This window comes from Alligator mississippiensis, chromosome 10 (genome assembly GCF_030867095.1).
Source record: "Alligator mississippiensis isolate rAllMis1 chromosome 10, rAllMis1, whole genome shotgun sequence".
NCBI lineage: Eukaryota > Metazoa > Chordata > Crocodylia > Alligatoridae > Alligator > Alligator mississippiensis.
Window position 1 is genome coordinate 74,244,246 of NC_081833.1, and position 18,592 is coordinate 74,262,837.

Sequence of the window (18,592 nt, forward strand, 5' to 3'; positions counted from 1 at the left end):
GAGCTGGCACTGTGCTCCGATATGCTCCCTGAGGAAATTTCTTGCACTGTTTATTTATTTGAAATTTGGGCTCCCTGGGACATCCTCCGGAGAGTCACTTCTTGTTTTCCTGAGTTTCCCAGGGGGACGAGATGCTGTTCACACAATCCGGCTCCCGGAGAAAACAAACAATAGAGCACAAGCCTTTCAGTGTAAAAGAGCAGACAGCAGCACGGTGCAGTCATCGCCGCTTTGCATTTCACATGACTATACTACATTCATCTGCTGAGCTCGGTATCATATATCTAAAAAAACCTGACACTTCCCTACAGCGTCAGAGGAGAGAAATGCATTTTTTTTTGAATGGCTAGATTTTTAACCTCCCAAATATTCTCATTTCCTCTCAGCTGTTTTTTTTTTCCTTTCCTAATTTCTGAAATGGGCCTATTGCACAGCTCTTTACACTCACTTATAGGAATTATATTAATTGAACAACTCTTCTTTCAAATTGTTGCTCAGATTTTGAGCGCTAAGGATACAGCTGGGTGCCTACTGGAATTTAAATTAATAGGAATGATATGCCTAGATGCCTTGTAAAGCAGAACCTCTAGATACTCAAATACCATTGAAAACCTAGCCCCTTGTCTTCATAGCTGCCTGGAAAAGACTTAGCATCCAGCAACCTGGAAAGTGGCCAGGACATCAAGGCAATATTCCTAAATTTACAAAACCATCCTGGGGTCTTTTATACCTACAGCTGGCCAAGGTCTCGGGTTTAACGCTCCTCTGCAAGACAGCATAGCCCTTTCAAGCACCAAGCTGGGCATTAGTGCAAAACCACCTTTGGGACCAACAAGGTCATTATAACTGTCTTCAGTCTCCCCATGAGAGTCGGTAGAGGTCTCCTGTCCACAGTGTCACTACACTCAAACCCGTGTAGTGCTCCAGTCTCTCTGGGTGGTAGAGATGCAAGAGGGACACTGTAGATTACCTCTCCTACCCACCGCCTGCAAAATACTGCTTCAGAAACAGCTAGTGCAAGGGAAGAAGGACAACGTGGCTTGATGGAGTGGGGCAGACAGGCAGGCCTAGCTTTTGAAATGTAAGCAGGTGCCCTTACCTTCCCAGCTGTCCTGGGATCATCTGGAGAAACGCCTCCGATAAGGAAAACAAGACCGAGACAGACGCATCATTTTCTTTCAAGCCTAAAACAATTTAGATCTTCTGAGTGCTTTGCAAACTGGAGCTAATTAATCTCCCCAGCACCCTGGTGAATTACTCAAGTATTGCTGTATTATCCTTGCTTTTCAGCTGGGAAAGCTAGGGCGCGGAGGGAGTGCTCACACATGACTGAGCCACAGTGGCCAAGGGATTATGAGAACAATATCTAGTGGCTGGATAGCACTTTGCATCAGTGAATCCCACAACTCTTTCCAGAGGGGTCAACATCATTCTTCCTATTTTTGGGACAAGGAAATTGAGACCAGGGCAGGAAGTGATTTGTTGCTGGCAGAGCCAGGAACAAGACCCGAATCTCCAGCGTGCTAGCCACCAGGTTACTCTGCCTTCCCTACTGCTGAAGAGACTCGCTCCAGAGCCCAAACCTTTGCTTCCTCCTGCCGTTGGCTCTGCCTGCAGGATTGTCGTCTATGGTCCCTGCTTTCCGGATCAAGTGGCCACCCCAGTTAAATCCCAACTCTTCCTTTGGGCCTTGCCAATCCCAAGCAGCTTCAGCATGGCCAGCTCTTCCTCCCAGTGGATCATTGCTGGCTTGCTGGAACATGCAGCTAGGACTGTGTCGTTTGCTGCGGACGTACACGCAGCCGTGGCAGTGGGATGAGCTAAAACTGCTTCCCAGCATTCAGGCATTACAGGCAGACCAGCGTGGTGGGAACAGCCCCACCACGTTACCATGCCCCGCACAGCTGTGGCTAACCTCTGGCTGAATTTCCAGCTGAACTCCCGGCGCCTAGCTCAGTGGTTTTACTGGCATCAATTGCTCTGTCAGGGGTAAACCCTCCTCCGCTCAGTTCAACACTCGACCTGCCTTCAGGAGTGTTTGGAGGTGATGGAGACAACAGGAACGTCTCCTTCTGCCCCTTAATGGTCCGTAGTTAGCAGAGTCGCCCACTGCCTGCTGCTGCAGCATGCAGGGATGTTTGAGAGCTGGACTCCCTGCCCTGGAAGCGCTTGCTGCTCCTCTGCTCTTGGCCTCTTTTAGATCCACGTGGTTTCTTACGTGGCAGCCGTCACGCCGCCGTCTGAGAGTTTCAGGTGGGCCCCCTCTCTCTTGCTTGTCCTTCCAAGCGGAAGGGCCAGGAGCCTGGCAGGCGATGGATTTAGCTCTTTGGCGTTTGCTGTTCTTACAGAGAGCCTGGCTCAGAGAAGAGGGCTTTGCTTTTTGGCCCCAAAGTGCACGGAGATTTTCTGGGATTTCTGATGGAAAAAAAAATTATGCACTTTTTCTTGAAAATACAGTTGGGCCCCAATTTACACAGGTTGGGTTTTTTTGCACTGTTTCAGTTATGCACTGTCAATTAATTGTGCATCTTTTTATGCGATTTCTATTTGCACAGTGTTTTTTTGGAGTGTAAATCGAGGCCCGACGGTAAGTTTGCCTCTCTCCATCCAGCCCCAGGAGTGAATTTCAGGGTGGCAGGCCAGGAACAGAGAGAGTGCTGAATTACAGGGGTGAATGGCATTACTTTTGCTACTTTCCGGTTCTCCGGAGCACTTGTTTTTGTATCAGAGAACTTGAACCAGAAATGACTCGGAGGCCTCCACTCCATTTCCCTCTTGGCTGTCTTGAAGGAGACACTGTCCACTCCGATTGGGATGTGTGCGAATGCCCCATGTGACCAAATCTCAGGCCAATAGAAGTCCTGGGAGAATTAAGAAGTTCCAAAGGAAACCGTTTTGAAACAAAAAAGCTTTGTCATTTTGGGGGGGTGCAACCCCCAAACCAAGAAAGTAAAAGCAAAACTCTGCCTGTGTTGATTGCAATCGTCCGTGCCAAGAGAACCGAGGGTGAGCGGAGGAAAGTGATGGGCAAGTTTTCTCCCAGATTCAATCATTTCTGTTTTCATTCATAACGTGGACTCTGAAATGACTAAAGGTCCGATCCAAAATCCAACAGGGCTGAAAACTTCCGATTGCTTTCACGTCTGGAGCGGATCACGAGCTGCCCGTGCCCCTTTCACCTTTGGCAGTGCCTCTTACCTCGCCTGCGGTTTCAGAGAAGCAGCCTTTTCATTGTTATTTCCTGTATTTTCTCTGCCTAATTCCTTCCTTCCCGAAGCAGGAAACAGGATCTCTGATGCAAGCAATCTGCACCATCCTCTCTCTCCTCAGCAGAGAGGGAAGCAAAAGCATCATTTTCTTCTGTCTCTCCCTCCCCCCGTCCCATAGCCCACCCTCTTTTTCTTTTCTTTTTTCTCATTTTTAGTGACTCAGTTCCCTCTCTCGCACTCCATCTGCTCTGGATGCAGCTGAAGCTCTGAGAAATGTTCTCCGCCATCCGTCTTGCAGTATGACTTTATTCCCCTCCCCGGCCTCCAGCTAGCGTCTCCACTTATCTATCCCTACTCAACTCTAGATCTCTGCTCCCCTCGCTTGATGATTTGTCTTTGTAGCAGCCTGTTGCTTATTGATGCAGGACGAGGGAGCTGCAACCATGGAGAGGAAAAGGACACAGCCCTCTGTCCTTGTGCATAGATTCATAGATGTTAGGGTCGGAAGGGACCTCAATAGACCATCGAGTCCGACCCCCTGCATAGGCAGGAAAGAGTGCTGGGTCTAGATGACCCCAGCTAGATGCATATCCAACCCCAGCTAGATGCATATCCATCCAGCGCAGTGATCCTGGGTGTGCTAATGGCATTACTTTTGCTACTTTCCAGTGCTCCGGTTTGCATCCAAGAACGTGGACCAGAAATGAGGCCTCCACTCTATTTCCCTCTTGGCTGACTTTAAGGAGACCTCGTCCACTCAAACTTGGATGCATGTGAATACAAGATTTGACCAAATCTAAGGTCAATAGAAATCCTTGGAGACTGAAGCCGTTCCAAAAGGGAACAGACCCTTTCAGCCCCATTTCTTTGAACAATGACTGTGAGTGGTGCTTCGAGCAAGCGGTTTGCACTGGGGTCACTTTGACTCCAGGAAAAAAGGGGCCACTCAAAGGTGAAGGTAGAACAAATGCAAGGAAATGCCTTTATATAATACTGCCCAGAGCCTGGGGGAGGAGAGGGTGATTTGATCTCCTCCTTCCCTTGGCTGTTGTGATGAGACAATGACCCGGCTTCCTTTTCACTCTTCCTCCGGGGGCCCAAGCAGGAGAGGGCAAGGGAGGTTATGCACAAGACAGCATATAGAGGAAAACGAGTCCTTATCCTCTCCTGTCTTGCACGTCCTGTCTGAGCCACAATCTGACACTCGACACATGCACGCACACTGTGTACGAAGGACATCCAAGATAAATGCACTCATTCTGAGTTGTAGTCACACTCACATTGGTATAAATCAGGAGTAACTAGCATTGCCCTGACAGTGGTCCAAGTGAGGGCAGAATCAGGCCCAGTTTCATCCCTCTGCTTCTTTGCTCTGGTCCCAATCCCGCTGCCATTGAAGTGAATGGCAGAACTTCCATTGACTCCGATGCTATCACGACACCCTTTTCTCACACGGGTGGTGGTTGGGATTCCTTGGCTTCGGTTTCCAGCCTTCACCTTCTTTCAGTGTATTTGTTCTTTTCTTCTGCTTCCATCAAGCATTAGCCCCCGCCACTCAGCTCTGGTGTCCACAGCCGCCTGCAGGATGCTGCTGACCACATAATGGATGCTGCATTTTCCTAAATGCAATCACTCCATTAATCTTGTGCAATTAATGCTTTGGGAAGCACTTTCCAATGATTGATTACGAGGGAAGTGCTACAGCAAAGCAAATAGCTGTTGCTCTAGTTGTATTATCACAGCAAGTCACAAATCCCTGGCTTTTGACAAAAAAAGGTAGAAAGGAGCCTTTCCTGTCAGTACTAAAGACCATGAAATTACCTCAGAGCTGCCCTATGGCCCTTTTACATGGGGATGCATCAGGGCTAAGACAAGGCAGGCACCTGGGACCCTCAAGGAATGAATATTCTTGGTGCAAAGGGGCTTCTGTAGGAGCCACGGATCTATTAGACCTACCTCTGTGCAGCTGTCACACAGGGCCCAAGTGCAGAGGGTATTTTGGAGATAACGGGAGGTCGGAGGGGAGGTGTCTGGGAGGCTTGTACACCCCACAGGGTCTGTGCTACTGCAGCAGCCCTGGGTCTGATGGCTGTATGGGTACAGATGGGTTGCCCATGCCACCCTGTCAGATGCCATAACACATAAGCAGCTTGAGCTGGATGGGAGACCACTAGGAGCCATGTCTGCAATGCAACAGAGACTTCAGCTCATTGAGCCACCCTTCTCTTGCTTGCTGTCCTGCACCAGAGCCAGCTGCATCTTCATCCTCAAGTGGAAGAGCCCTTCTAGGAATAAGTCTGTGGGCTTGTAATGGGACCTCATCTCCAGGGGCAGCTGTGAGGCCCCTGGAGGCCAAGAAAATTTCTTGCACCCTGTTCTCAGGGCAGTCCGCCCTTCTTTTGCCCACCACATCTTGATATAAATTGTCATTATTAAAGTACAGGACGCTGCCCTGGTCTTGCACTAATGATCCCCAGGTGTCTGGGGTCATGCATAGGGGCTAGGTGCATGGCTCCTTTCCACCCCTACACCACATCCCATGCCTTGCACGTGGTTCGAGTCACCAGTCAGGTGACACTTGTCCCTACATCTCTGACAATTCTCACCACTTGTCCCTTGCTCCCAGGCCTGCAGACCTGCTACTTCCCACTGTAGGTTCAGGGTCCTGCCACGCTGCCATCAGGAGCTCTGCACTGCACGCCTCTCAGGGCTGGCCTGAGCCAGCTCGAGGGTAGCTCGAGCCCGAGGGTAGCTCGAGCCTGAGCCCTCTTCCAGTCAGACTACAGGGCTGCCCCATAACCCCCTGGGACCGTGCTGCTCTTCAGTAACAGGGTCAGGGTTCCCCAATGCTCGTTACCTGCACTGCATGCTAATTACGAGCGGTAGAGATGGGAAGGTGGCTGCTGCATAACTCCCTGAGCTTCTATGGCCTGGGGTGCTGGGAGTGGTGGGGGGAGATAAGGGGGAAGTGCTCCAAATACCCTGCAAGGAGGGATGGGGCCTGGTGGAGGGCAGGTGCAGATGGGCCACATGCATGCACCGGAGGGCAGATCTAGGGGCTGCCCTCTCTGCCTTGACTGCTGTCTGTCATGGCACTGACCCCTCCGCCACTCTAGACACAGATGGGTGCCCCAGGGAGCTGCAATGGGCTGCTCCAGCATCTCTCTGGGTCCTGCCTTGCCTTCAGTCTTGGGTCCCATGGAGCCCTGCCTGGTTCTCTCTTACCTGGCTTTCAGACTGACCTCCACCCACCATCGTTAGTTCTGGCTCGTGGCCCTGTATCGGCATCCTACTCCATCCCTGAACACTTGGCTGGACTCACACAGCCCCGTCCTGATGTGGGTGTCTTGCCTGCATATAGCAGTCTGGGGTAATGATAGCATCTTCTACAACTATAAGACTCCCCCATGCAGTTTTGGTTGGAGCTGGGATTCTTCTTGCCCTCGTGCAGGGTTGCTGCGTGCTCTCAAGCAGGGGCACAGTAAAAGTGGTGTGTATTTTTATAGGGAGAAACAAACTCTGGTGACATACACGGTGTCTCCGAAGGCAATGAAAGCTGTGCAGCTGATAGCAGCCTTCAATCTTGTAGAGTCCAGTGCTATGGAGAGCCGAGCACTCGGATGCAACTAGAGTTTCTGGGAGTGGGAGCCTTGCTGGAAGAGGTTTTATGTGGGTAAACTCTTTGCAGAGCAAAATGCACTCCTCTTGAAGCACCCTTCTCATAGCACAAGTCCAAACTTGTACTATGCTCCTCTTGTATCCGAGGGCAGCCACAGGCTTTGATGAAATTAAATCTCCCATGAAGAGATCTATTTCCGAAAAGCTCCTTGCCATTAGCCTTGTGCATATTATATGTATTACACACACACACGTGCACCCACACACACTTTGAGGTAACAGAAATAAGTTGAGCAGGTGGTGTCAGTGGGGGATAGGTAGTGGGCAAGAGCTATGGAGTTTTCTATACCAATAGGTAAAAGGCTGGAGCCTTTCACTGTTCACGTCCAGACATCAGAAAGTTTAAAGATCTTTTAGAAGATGCAGAATTTTGATAGACAAATACATGTTCTGTTAGGAGCCAGCAGGACTAACCTAAGTGCCTTTGTAAGGGCATTTATTTAATTTGCTCCTTTTGGCTGATAATCGGAAGGCTATCAGAAAACTGGGAGCTGCACTTTCCAGTCAGTCCCAGTTGCAAAGTGCAAGGTGTTTGTCTCCAATAGGGAAGAAAATGCAACAGTATAATTAAAACCTACCTTGGGAGAAGGGTGACGTGGCTCGTCTTTCCCCTCTGCTGCATCAGGAATGGGAGAGACAAAATGAAGCCTTTGGATAGACAAACTGCCCTTCTCTTCTTCAATTCTCCAGGGGTTTGCTCAAAGCCCCCAAACCCTCGGAGAAGAGGAGAGCAGTTGTTCCTGGCACACATGCTGTTCTGGAAATGGGTTTTAAGGTCATGTGTTAGCCAAGTTGCGTCTCTCAAAGGGTCCTTGAGATGGGTGAAAAAAATACACAGGCAATTTTTTGCAAACTCGGTGCAACCCATCGGCTCCTGGGGCCCCAGCAGAGATTTGCAGTTGTGCTTTCCCCCGGTAGCGTTTTGTCCTGTGTTTCAGTGCAGCTCCTGGCTTTCAGCAGCGACCCGGCTTCTTTGTTAGGATGCTCTAATCCAATTTTTCAACTGAGGATTGACTGGGATACTGAGAGGTCAAGCGCCTCGCCTGGGGTTGGAAACTGAATCGAGTGACTCAGCTGGAAAGGGAGAAGCCGAGCCCAGGTCCTGTCTGCACGGGGAACCAGAGCAAAGGCATGGCAACCAAAGGCAAGGTCTTTGGTTGCCCCCACAGCCTGATACCAACAGGCCAGTCTCTCCCCTGCTGAGGTCCCTCTGCTCTTCTGGTGGCTTAAAGCAGCCTGAAAAGGGCAGAAGGCAGGCTCCACGAATCCTTCCCATCTCAGGGACCTTTCCCCATCGGTATAGAGCGACCAGCATGGTCCTGAGTTGGCCTAAGTGGTATGAAGGGATGGAGGGCACATGCCTACTCTCTACTTGCCCGGGAAGAGTGTAACTTAGTCAGACAAACCAGGGCCTGCTGCATCCTTCTCTGAGCTGCCTCGTGTGCAGACCCATCCTGCCGGCTCCCTCTTTGGACCCCCAGTGACTTCCTCTCCCTGCCCCCCAAGCCCCGCTAGGAGAGCCCTAAAACCTTTCCAGGCCCCCACCATAATCCTAACCTTCCCTATGTTAATCCTATAAACCCTCGGTAAATCCCGTCTGCCTGCCTGCCTCTTTCGCCGTCTCTGCTTGGAGCCGCGGCTCCCGGGGGCTTTCCGGGCAGGCTGTTTTCCAGGTGCGCAGACGGCAAGGGGCTGCTTCTGGACCACCTTAGCATTTGCCTCTTGGCTTAACTGTGCCTTTGGCATGACTAATACTGGATCAGTCTGTAAGTCCTGGCAGATCCTTCTGTAAAAGCACTCTGGGCAGCCATGCTCTCAGATCAAATGTGGGCCCTTTCCCCTTCCACCAAGGCAGCTGGACCCAAGCAGGTCCCAGCTCTGAAAATGCCCATCTTCCATCAGAAACTTTCAGTGGGGGTACAAAGGGCAACTGGGCACTGCAGAGGGGAAGATAAGCCCCAATATCCATGTGCCTTAGCTTCCCTTTTGCAGCTATAGGGGGTGAAATGCTGCAGAAATCCTTGCTATTAGATATTAGTTATTTCCTTAAAGAAAATGCATGATAGGGAACAGACCTGTGTCAGCTCCAGAGCAGGGACTAAAGGACACCCCAGGATTTCCCTGCCTCCAAATCTGGCTCTCAGAGAAAGTGGATGGCTTCTTAGCAAAACTGTGCTCCCGCCTTACACACCTTGCCACTCCAGTGCTGGCCAGGCCAGGGGCTTGCACTCTTGTCCCTAAGTGTCACACAGGCACTCGTGTGACACTTGTTCATAAGGGTCACACAGCCAGCTTTGAAGGGTTGGGTCCAAAAAGGGGCTAAGCCATTCAGAGAACAAAATCTGCAGTTCAAGTGATGAGATTGAAACTGCAAAGCAAGTTGATCCCAATAGTTTGGGGCGTAAGGAGAGCACCAGCACGGCACTTCCTTGGAGGGTGGATTATTGGAAGCTTGAATACACAATATAGGTATTGTGCCTTTTTGGGGACTGCCAGTCAACCACGTCTTGTGTTTTCTGGCAAGATTAGTTACTCCCAACGCATAAGTTTAAACCCCCGAGGCCCTTGAGATTGCATGTACATTTACAACTACAATTAAGGCAAGCCCCGATACAGACTTCTGCCTACTAGATAAGGAATGGTGGTAAATGCCCATGTAAATACAGGAGTTCAGATGAGGACACATCCCGGACTCTTAACAACCAAATGCATCTGCGTACATGTGGCCTGTGTTTCTCTATGGCTGCTTCCTTCTGCTGCTCTCTGAATGAAAGGCACTGTGTATATAAATAAGTGCATTATTATGCATCGCCCAGCTTTGATCCCTGTGGAGTTAGGCTACCAAAACGAGGGGATTTTAGCCTCTTCTCAGATAATAATTCCCCTTCCCCAACTCCTCACTTGCTTCCCTTTGCATGGATAGTGTTAAAAAGTGGCAAAAGATGACCCCACGTGCCCAAGCCAGCATCTGTTGTTTCCAGGCTGCGGCTGAAATGCATCCCGAAAACTTTATGGAGGTCTCTCGTCCTCTTCCCTCCTCACTGTGCTGGCTGCCCGCAGAGATGGGCTTGTCCTGAACGTGCTTCTTGGGGTTGCAGAAGCGTGGATCTGGATGTGCTGCTCCAGCCCCGCTGGCTCCCCCCTAAGAAGTAGCTCGGTGATTGCTGTGCTCCTGCATGCGACCCCCTAACCCCCCAGGGTAGTCTGTAAATCAAGCTCTCTGTTCTCTCTTGGTCTCTGTTCACAGGGACATACCAGGGCCAGTGGGTCGGCGGGATGCGCCAAGGCTACGGTGTCCGGCAGAGCGTTCCCTATGGCATGGCTGCGGTTATCAGGTCGCCCCTGAGGACGTCCATTAACTCGCTGCGCAGCGAGCACACCAACGGCACGGCGCTGCACCCCGATGCCTCGCCCGCGGTGGCCGGCAGCCCCGCCGTCTCCAGGGGCGGCTTTGTCCTCATGGCCCACAGCGACGCCGAGATCCTCAAGAGCAAGAAGAAGGGCATCTTCCGGCGGTCCCTGCTGAGCGGGCTCAAGCTGCGCAAGTCCGAGTCCAAGAGCTCCCTGGCCAGCCAGCGGAGCAAGCAGAGCTCCTTCCGCAGCGAGGCGGGCATGAGCACCGTCAGCTCCACTGCCAGCGACATCAACTCCACCATCAGCTTGGGAGAAGGCGAGGCAGAGCTGTCCGTCATCGAGGACGACATCGATGCCACCACCACCGAGATCTACGTGGGCGAGTGGAAGAACGACAAGCGGTCGGGCTTCGGGGTCAGCCAGCGCTCGGACGGGCTGAAGTACGAGGGGGAATGGGCCAACAACAAGCGCCACGGCTACGGCTGCATGACCTTCCCGGATGGCACCAAGGAGGAAGGGAAATACAAGCAGAACGTCCTGGTCAGCGGCAAGCGGAAGAACCTCATCCCGCTGCGGGCCAGCAAGATCCGCGAGAAGGTCGACCGGGCCGTCGAGGCAGCGGAGAGGGCGGCCACCATCGCCAAGCAGAAAGCGGAGATCGCGGCGTCCAGGTAAGGCAAGCTCCTGGCCACCGACACGGAGGTGGCGGAAGGGGACTGGGGTTTGAGGAGAGGCCGGTCTGACAAGTGTCCTATGTTTTTAAACTGAGGCTTCTGGGCCCCCTTGTTTCCTCAGTTGCTGAATGAGTGAAGTCTTGGGCTGGGCTTTCAAATGCAAGCACAAGATGACTGCCTGGCCAGACCCAAAACAGCCAGTAAGGCCATCCCTCACCGCTGTGCCAGGGGGGTTGCTGAGGCTGTGCCCAGCAACACTACTTTGCTACCAGTTGCCTGCCATTCACGCCGAAAGGGTTCGGTCCTGCAGCCCAGATGCCGGCAACCTTCATAATGAAGTCTTTGCTTCAGAGCTCGGCCAACTTGGGCTCTCAGCCTGCAGCTTCCAGTGCAAATTTGCCCCGTTTTGCACAGGGGCACCTCACTTGACTCACGTCCCTGCTTTGGTGACTGGTTCGGTCATCTGGGCTGCTCTGACACTTGTGTGATGGCATGCCCATGCATGGAAGGGTCTGCACAAAACGGGGGGCCGTGTTGCGGTGGGACTGCAAATCTGGATGAGTACGGTTGAGGGAATGGAGTACGGTTTCATTGGCCACCTGGCAATATAACACGTCCACTGTCCCAGCACAGGCTGGGTTTCATTAAATTAGGGGTGGATGCTTCTGGGATAGTCTCAACTTTATTTATTTCCAAGCCATGGTCAGGGAGAATCATAGAAAATGAGGGTTGAAGGGACCGCAGGAGGTCACATCTAGTCCAAAGCAGGACCAGCCCAACTACATCACCCCAGCCAAGGCTTTGTCTAACCGGGTCTTAAAAACCTCCAAGGATGGAGATCCCACCGCCTCTCTGGGTAACCTGTTCCAGTGCTTTATTACCCTCCTAGGGAAAAAATTTTTCCTAATATCCAACCTCAACTCCCCTTGATGCAGCTGGAGCCCATTGCTCCTTCAGTCATCTGCCCCCACTGAGCACAGCCCAGCTCCTCTTTGTTACCACCTTGCAAGTGGTCGAAGGCTACTATTCAACCCCCCTCCATCTTCTCTTTTCCAGACTAAATAATCCCAGGTCCCTCAGCCTCCCCTCGCCAGCCCCCCAACTATTTCATTGCCCTCCACTGGACTCTCTCCAATGTGTCCACATCCTTTCTGTACTGCGGGGCCCAAAACTGGACACAAGACTCCAGATGTGGCTTCACCAGTGCTGAATAGAGGGGAAAAATCACTTCCCTCGATCTATTGGCAATGCTCCTACCAGTGCAGCCCAGGATACCCTTAGCCTTCTTGGTACCCAGGGCACACTGCCAGCTCATATTCACTTATTGTCCACTGTAACCCCTAGGTTATCCCCAGGTGATCTTTTCAGGGCAATAAAATGATGGCAGAGAACAAATGTCACATCACTGCTACCTTATACAAGTGTAGAGCATTATCCTAGTCCACTCTGTCTTGGCCAAGATGGGAACTGTTTATATCGGCCTCACAGAGCGGCTGGTTCTTGCTGGAAGCCAGCTCTGTCCTGGGGCGAAAGATCAAAGCCAGGGCAGCTCAGCCACACACCACACACACTCAACAGATGTGCTCGACTTTGGAAAACATGCCATGGGTGTCACATGAAGAAAGCCAAACTCACTCTGCGTTAGTGTTAGCAGCCAAAGCAACAATGGGGATAGCTACAGGTGTCGCAGGTAGCGCTGGTGGCACGGCTCCACATGGCACAACATCAGATTCGCTTGATGCTGAGCCGGCATCAGCACGTAATGGAGCGGTATCACCGCACACTTCCTAACGCCGTTCTGCAGCGTTGCATCTGATGCAGAACAGGGGCTGCAGCCCCGATTGTCAAGGAACCGGGCATTGCGTGGGATGCACGGTTTCCTGGCTCAAGCAAATCCCTTTGAGCAGGCTGCGCTGCCAACCTGCCCGTTACGGGGGCACCGCTGGGGTGCAGCCCACAGCTGGCCCTGCACGCCCCCTTCTCCCACTTGCCACCCACACCTTGGTGCTAAATAACTTGGAGAGGATGCTTCACCCTGGGGAAGCGGGGGTGGTGTGAACTTTAGGGTTAATTACTGCCGAGTCTCATATCAGCGCTCTGCCGCGCGGCCTCCACCTCTCGTCATCAACAGAGATTTTTAACGAACTGTCTTGCCACTTTGGGCTGCCAGCAACATGCCACACATAAAGTTTTGCCCTCCTTGGGCTCATAAGGATAACAAAGGGGGAAAAAACCCCATGCAGCTTACCGCCACCGAGATCCCCATGTCTTCAGGTCCATTCCCTGCATGACCCAGGGCGCTGATGGCCTGCTCCAGGGGTAACTCCCCTCTCCCTTTTGAGGGTGATCAGTCCTCATTCCCCTGCCTGGCTTGTCTTCCTTCCTTGCTGGTGGCCAGAGACTGGTTTTTATGTTTCTGGGCCTTTCTCCTCTTCCATTCACTTGATCCCACCCGGTGCAGCCGGCACAGGAGGTCCTCGTTACCAGCACGCAGTCTCCAGGAGGGCTGGGTCTGCAGCTTGTCTCCAGCTGCCTCTCGTCACCCTTTCTGGCTCTAAAGATCCTCACCTTGGCTTAAAGGGACCCAGCCCTGTGGCTCTGTCCTGTGGTCCATCCCCCCCATACCAGGGTGAACCCCCCGTTACACTCCTCCTAGTGCAAGCAGCAGCTCCGGCTGCTCGCTCTCTGTCCACTGAGTGTGCGATGTGCTCCTCGCTGTCGATACCGTGGCGTGGTGTCTGGTTTCCTCCGTCTACCTGTTTGCTGGTGGTGTCACTTGTGATGAGATGCTACCACCGAGGCCATGCTGAGGTGCTAACCTTTGCACAGCTGCTTTCTGCAAGGGAGCATGCCCCAAATGCTAAGTAGCAGGGCTTTCTATCAGCGGTGTCCTCTTTTGCTGGTCTGGAGCTTGTAGTCCTGCCTGCCTGGGAGAAATGAGATTTAAAAGGAAGGGCAGGAAAATCCCCACTGGCTGCTGCTGCCCTGGGGGAGGCTTTTCCCTGCTGGAGGCCCTCTCTCTATCTCTCAGAGCAGGGGGTTTATGTACCCCACAAGCTCCTGCATGTCCTGCCTGGGGTGGGCCCTTGCTGATCGTGGAGCAGCTCGAGGGAAGGACTCCGTTTGGGTTTAATTATATTATATTTTCTTTCTGGGCCTGTCTGTGCATGTGTGTCTCTCTGAGCTTGCTTTGGAGTATCTAACACTAGGCTCCAGCTTGGCTGTGTGATTAGGTGCAGGGTCTCCTGTGCAGGTCAGGACGCTGCTTGAAACGATTCAGTGGGCAGGACCGTTTCCATCTCGGCAGCAAGGAGTCCTCATTGTGACCCACTTTCTAGCCCACCCTCTCTCAGCCTGTTTCCCCCGGCATGACTCACCTGGGTGGCAACCGTGCTGGCATCGCAGGTACAGGAGCTGCGTGGGCCTGACGCTTCGCGTAGCATCGCTGCAGTCAGCGCGCTCTCTCTCCGCTGCCTGTGGGTCTTTTATCGGGAGCGAGAAGGGAGCTGTCAATCCAGGGAAAACCCATTCATCCCGGCGCGGTGGAACGGCAGAGCCACCCACCTGACAGGCTGCTGGATTACGGAGGTGGCGGGCCTGCAATTGCGTGGCAGGGGAAATCTCACCCCGGCCTACCTGCCTCCCGCTCCCCGGACGCCCCCGCTATCCAGCCCGGGGCTAGAGGAGGACGTTCTTCTCTTCCCTGCAGCTTTCCATGAATTAACCAGTTTCTTTTCATATCCCTAGTACCTTGCCACCAAAAAGCCCAGGGAGTCCTTGAGCAGGGGGATTAGACACCCGCTCTCCCTGCTTCTCTTGCTGAAATGCTTGGAGCCATGTTCTAGCATATGTTTGCATTGCAGCAGCATATAGAAATGTACCCCCCCCCCCAATATCATGCTAGACGCTGTACACACACAGAGTTAGAGTCAACCCCTTCTCTAGAGATGCACAGTTTAGGCAGACAACAGAGGAGGAGAGGAAGGAAGGATTATTGTACCCATTTTACAAGGGAGAACTGAGGCCCAGAGGTGAAGTGGGCTTGTTTGAGGCCACACAGGAAGTGTGCAGAAGTGATTTGCACACACACTGACTTGTGCAAGACAGACAGAACTGACTTGCCCAGCTGCGGCCCCGGCGAATTTGCGGAGGAGACCGTTGTCGGGTCCAGAGGACGCACGCTCCTCCTGAGGCTCAGAGAGTTTGACTGCGGGTCAGGTTTAAGGCAACCCTCACTCTTCGTTAAGGCTTTCGTGCTTCTTTCTGTCCTTGCAGGGGTGAATTTTAGCTCGGAGTGGGGGTGAGGAAGAGAGCCAGAGAGGAGCAGTTGGTGCCCTGGTGTGATTCAGGCCTGCCTACCCAAACCAGCCCCGTGCTACCCTTGCTTTTCCAGCTCCTTCATTCAGGCTGGCGGTGCCATTGCTACTCCAATGGGCCCCTCCTCGCACATCGTCCGCAGCCCCTCGTTCCTGACCCTCGTCACCCCCTGCTATTTCCATCCGCGGCTCTGCACACTCCTGCGATGGCGCCCCTCCATCCTGACCTGCAGCCCCGGTCTCCTAGCCTTGCTGGCGCTGCTCCCCGATCCTGACCCCCAATCTCCCCAGGTGTTCTGGTTTCCTGCGACCTTTCTTTCAAATGTAAACTGCAAATATAAATCCTCCAGTAACTGCATCAGCTTCAGCAGCGAGTGTTGATGATATGCTTCCCCGGGCAAGTGGCCTAATCCGTCGCCTTGCTAAAATGCACCATGCTCCATCCCTTGGGAAGTTCCCTTCAGTGCAACAGCACCCCCTTTCCCGGTCTGCGCCCAATCTTTGACCCCATGCCAGGCTGCCGTGCGGGGTGGGAAGAAGTGTGCCCTGATGCTTTGCTCCAAACACCGTGATCCAGAGACAAATTCAACTCTTCTCTCCCTACAGATGGCTAGCTTGATGCCTGTACAGATGTGCATGACAGATGTGCAGGAGCTATGTAGCTGGCTCCCCAAATCTGCCTGGGAGCCTGATGACTCAGAACTCACTCCTGACCAAAGGAAAAAGAGGAAGAAAAGGTTGATTCGATGGCCCTTAATATTACCACGTGGAGCCTTCAGGCCGCAGCAAGGAGAGCGTTTGTCACAGCCTGGAGTTTCCTCTCCATTTTCTGAATGGGGATGAAATAAATAGGTTTTGCAGGGAGAGATGGGTTAGGGGGGAAAAAATGCAGGTGCCTCCCAGCAATAACTGGATCTCATTGTAAATGCCAATCATTCATATTTAAAGTGACACTTCGAACCTTCCTCAAAGAAATACACTTGGTTGGATCCCTTCTCTGCGGTGCAAATGAGCTGCCCAGGCCCGCTCAGCGAGCATATTTGCATCCGAGGATGCTTTCAAGCCAGTGTTGGCTCACGTGGCTGTCGAAGCTTTTAAAAAATAACCTGCGTTCTCTCTCTGTATCGTCCCCGGGTTTGGTGTGGCATTGTCATGCATTGTTAAACTGCCGATGCCTTTCCTCCCGCAGACGGCTGCATTTCAGCCACGGGTCAAGAGAGCCACGTACCTGCTGCTGTTTGCATAATCAGTCCTGTTGTCGGGTTTGCGAGGCCTGCCGGGATCCGCGCCTGCCGGTTGCTGTATATCTTTTAGATGTTTCCAGGGACATTGTCAATTTGAAAATCATTTTCGCCTCTGAAAACGGTGCACCCATGCTCGTTACACTTAACGCCTAGGATTGCTGTAACCGAAATCTTTGCTCTAGTTCTCCTTTACTTTGCGTGTTTGACAGCGTTTTGTGTACAGGCAGCCTCGTGGGCCAGCTGATAATGCGTGTCCTCTCCCCGGCTCTGGGAGTAGGACGGTGGAGCTGCAATGGGAAGGAAACAGGCAGCAAGCAAATGCACGCGCTGAGCGGAAGGAGGTGCACAGCTGTGTGATCCGGGGCTCGCTCCAAGGAGCCTCCTGTCCATCGGGAAAGGAGCAGAGTAACGAGAAACCTTTACGGTTTTTAAAAGAATTAAGAAAACAAGGCAGCCCGCGTGCAGGGTGCTCAACCAGAGTTGAATTTTTAAAATAATTAGCCAACATTTTAAAAATTGCACATTTTTCCTCTGATATCGCTTCTCTCCCCTGCCTGCCTTTGCAGCGAGCTTGCAAAGCTAGAAAAGACACTCTGGGTAGCCTGACCTCTGCATTTTCCAGGCCTGCTCCCGACACTGTTCCCACTTGGCTTTTATCTACCCTGCTCTTGAATAGGCTCGGAAGAAAGAAAGAGAGGATGGTCACGCTCGGGATTCAGAGCTATGCTCTTTTTATCTTGCAAACATTGCCTCCAGTGTGTGAAGGCTGCTGGTCTATTGAAAAGCCCTTTATTGATTCTTGTTCTGCAGCGTGTGCCTGCCTGGCTGTATGCGAAGAAGACAGACCGACTCTTAAATAGGGTGTGCTGAATATTACCTCTCGGTCAGCAGCCATAAGTGAAGTGCGTTTCTAGAATCGGTGCTTTTGCTGCATCAGCTGCTTACACGTTGGCCTGGAAATGGATGAATCAAGGGCCAAATCGGATAGGACGTGACCAGTCCTTGTTTGAGCAAAACTCTTACTTGCTTCAGACAAAACGGCAGGGTTTAGGGTGGAAGACTTTGTGCTGTCTCCCGTCTGAGGGCCAGTTCCTCAGCTGGTGCAAACGAGTCCAGATCCACGGCGGTCACTGAAGCTATGTTGATTTGCATCGGCTGAGAATCTGGCCGGGGAACTAGTTGATCCTAAGACGATCAAAGTCAGAAGCTGCTTTGATTAACCCGAGGTATAAATAGCCTTGGAGGGGAGCGCGTGGCACCGACTGGACTTGCTGTGTGAGCCCTTCTAAATTATGGCCTCGGACACCTCCGTGCGGAGAGGACTGAATCATGACGGGTCTGCCCGGGACAGGCCTGTCTCTCGGGAAAGCAGAGCAGAGGCAGGGCTGCTTTCTTGAAGTGCGGGGAGCTGTAACATGGGGAGAGGCTAGTGAGACAGCTGCAGTGAACTTGCATTTCTACCCAGGAGAACTTTTACAGTCTTTTCTCCGATGCCCGATGAAGGGGGTGCGCCCAAAAGCTTGCAATGAAAGACTTTTTTTTTTGTTTTGCAAAAATCTAGTTGGTCTACTAAAAGAGATCACCTCTACCACGAGTCCTGATAGCTTTGGTGACGGCACGGCGAAGAAGCTGTTTGCGTGTTGAGAAATGGGCAAGATGATTCTGCCCCCAAAGGCTTTGCGGCAGGGCACGATTTCATGTCTCAGCAGCGTGGAAGAGCGTGGCCCAGGCATTGCAGCCGGGGAGGTTGGGAGGGTGCGGAGAGCCGATGTGGGGACAGGAAAGCTCAAGGCCGGTCCAGAAGGTGATGGCAGAAGCTGCCTCTGCGCTCTCTGTTGCTTTGCTGAAGATATTAAACTCGTGGCTGCGTGCAGGCATATAGCCCAGGGACCGTCCCTCTGAAAAACGGGTCCGTTGAGCTCAAGGGACGTCTCCGTTCACTGTGGGCGGCAGTCCTCGTGTCCCCTGTGGCCCTGTCACTGCGCTCTTGGCTGGTCCCTTACAGCGAGCAAACAAAACGTGTCCACCTCGCCAGCTTCTCCCTTGCCGACAGCCTCTGACATCCATGAAGAGGAACCGCTCATGTGGAAGATGGGGAGTGTTGTCCTTACCATCCT

At 52.5% G+C, this 18,592-nt stretch overlaps 1 protein-coding gene across 1 annotated transcript in view; it reads left to right on the forward strand.

The window, feature by feature from the left end:
- The window catches only part of JPH3 (junctophilin 3), a 93,056-nt gene that overhangs the window by 16,423 nt on the left and 58,041 nt on the right, over positions 1-18,592 (forward strand). The window contains exon 2 of the mRNA XM_014607873.3: positions 10,135-10,912. Coding sequence (XP_014463359.2) covers positions 10,135-10,912 — 778 coding nt within the window. The remainder of the gene's footprint in view (positions 1-10,134; positions 10,913-18,592) is intronic.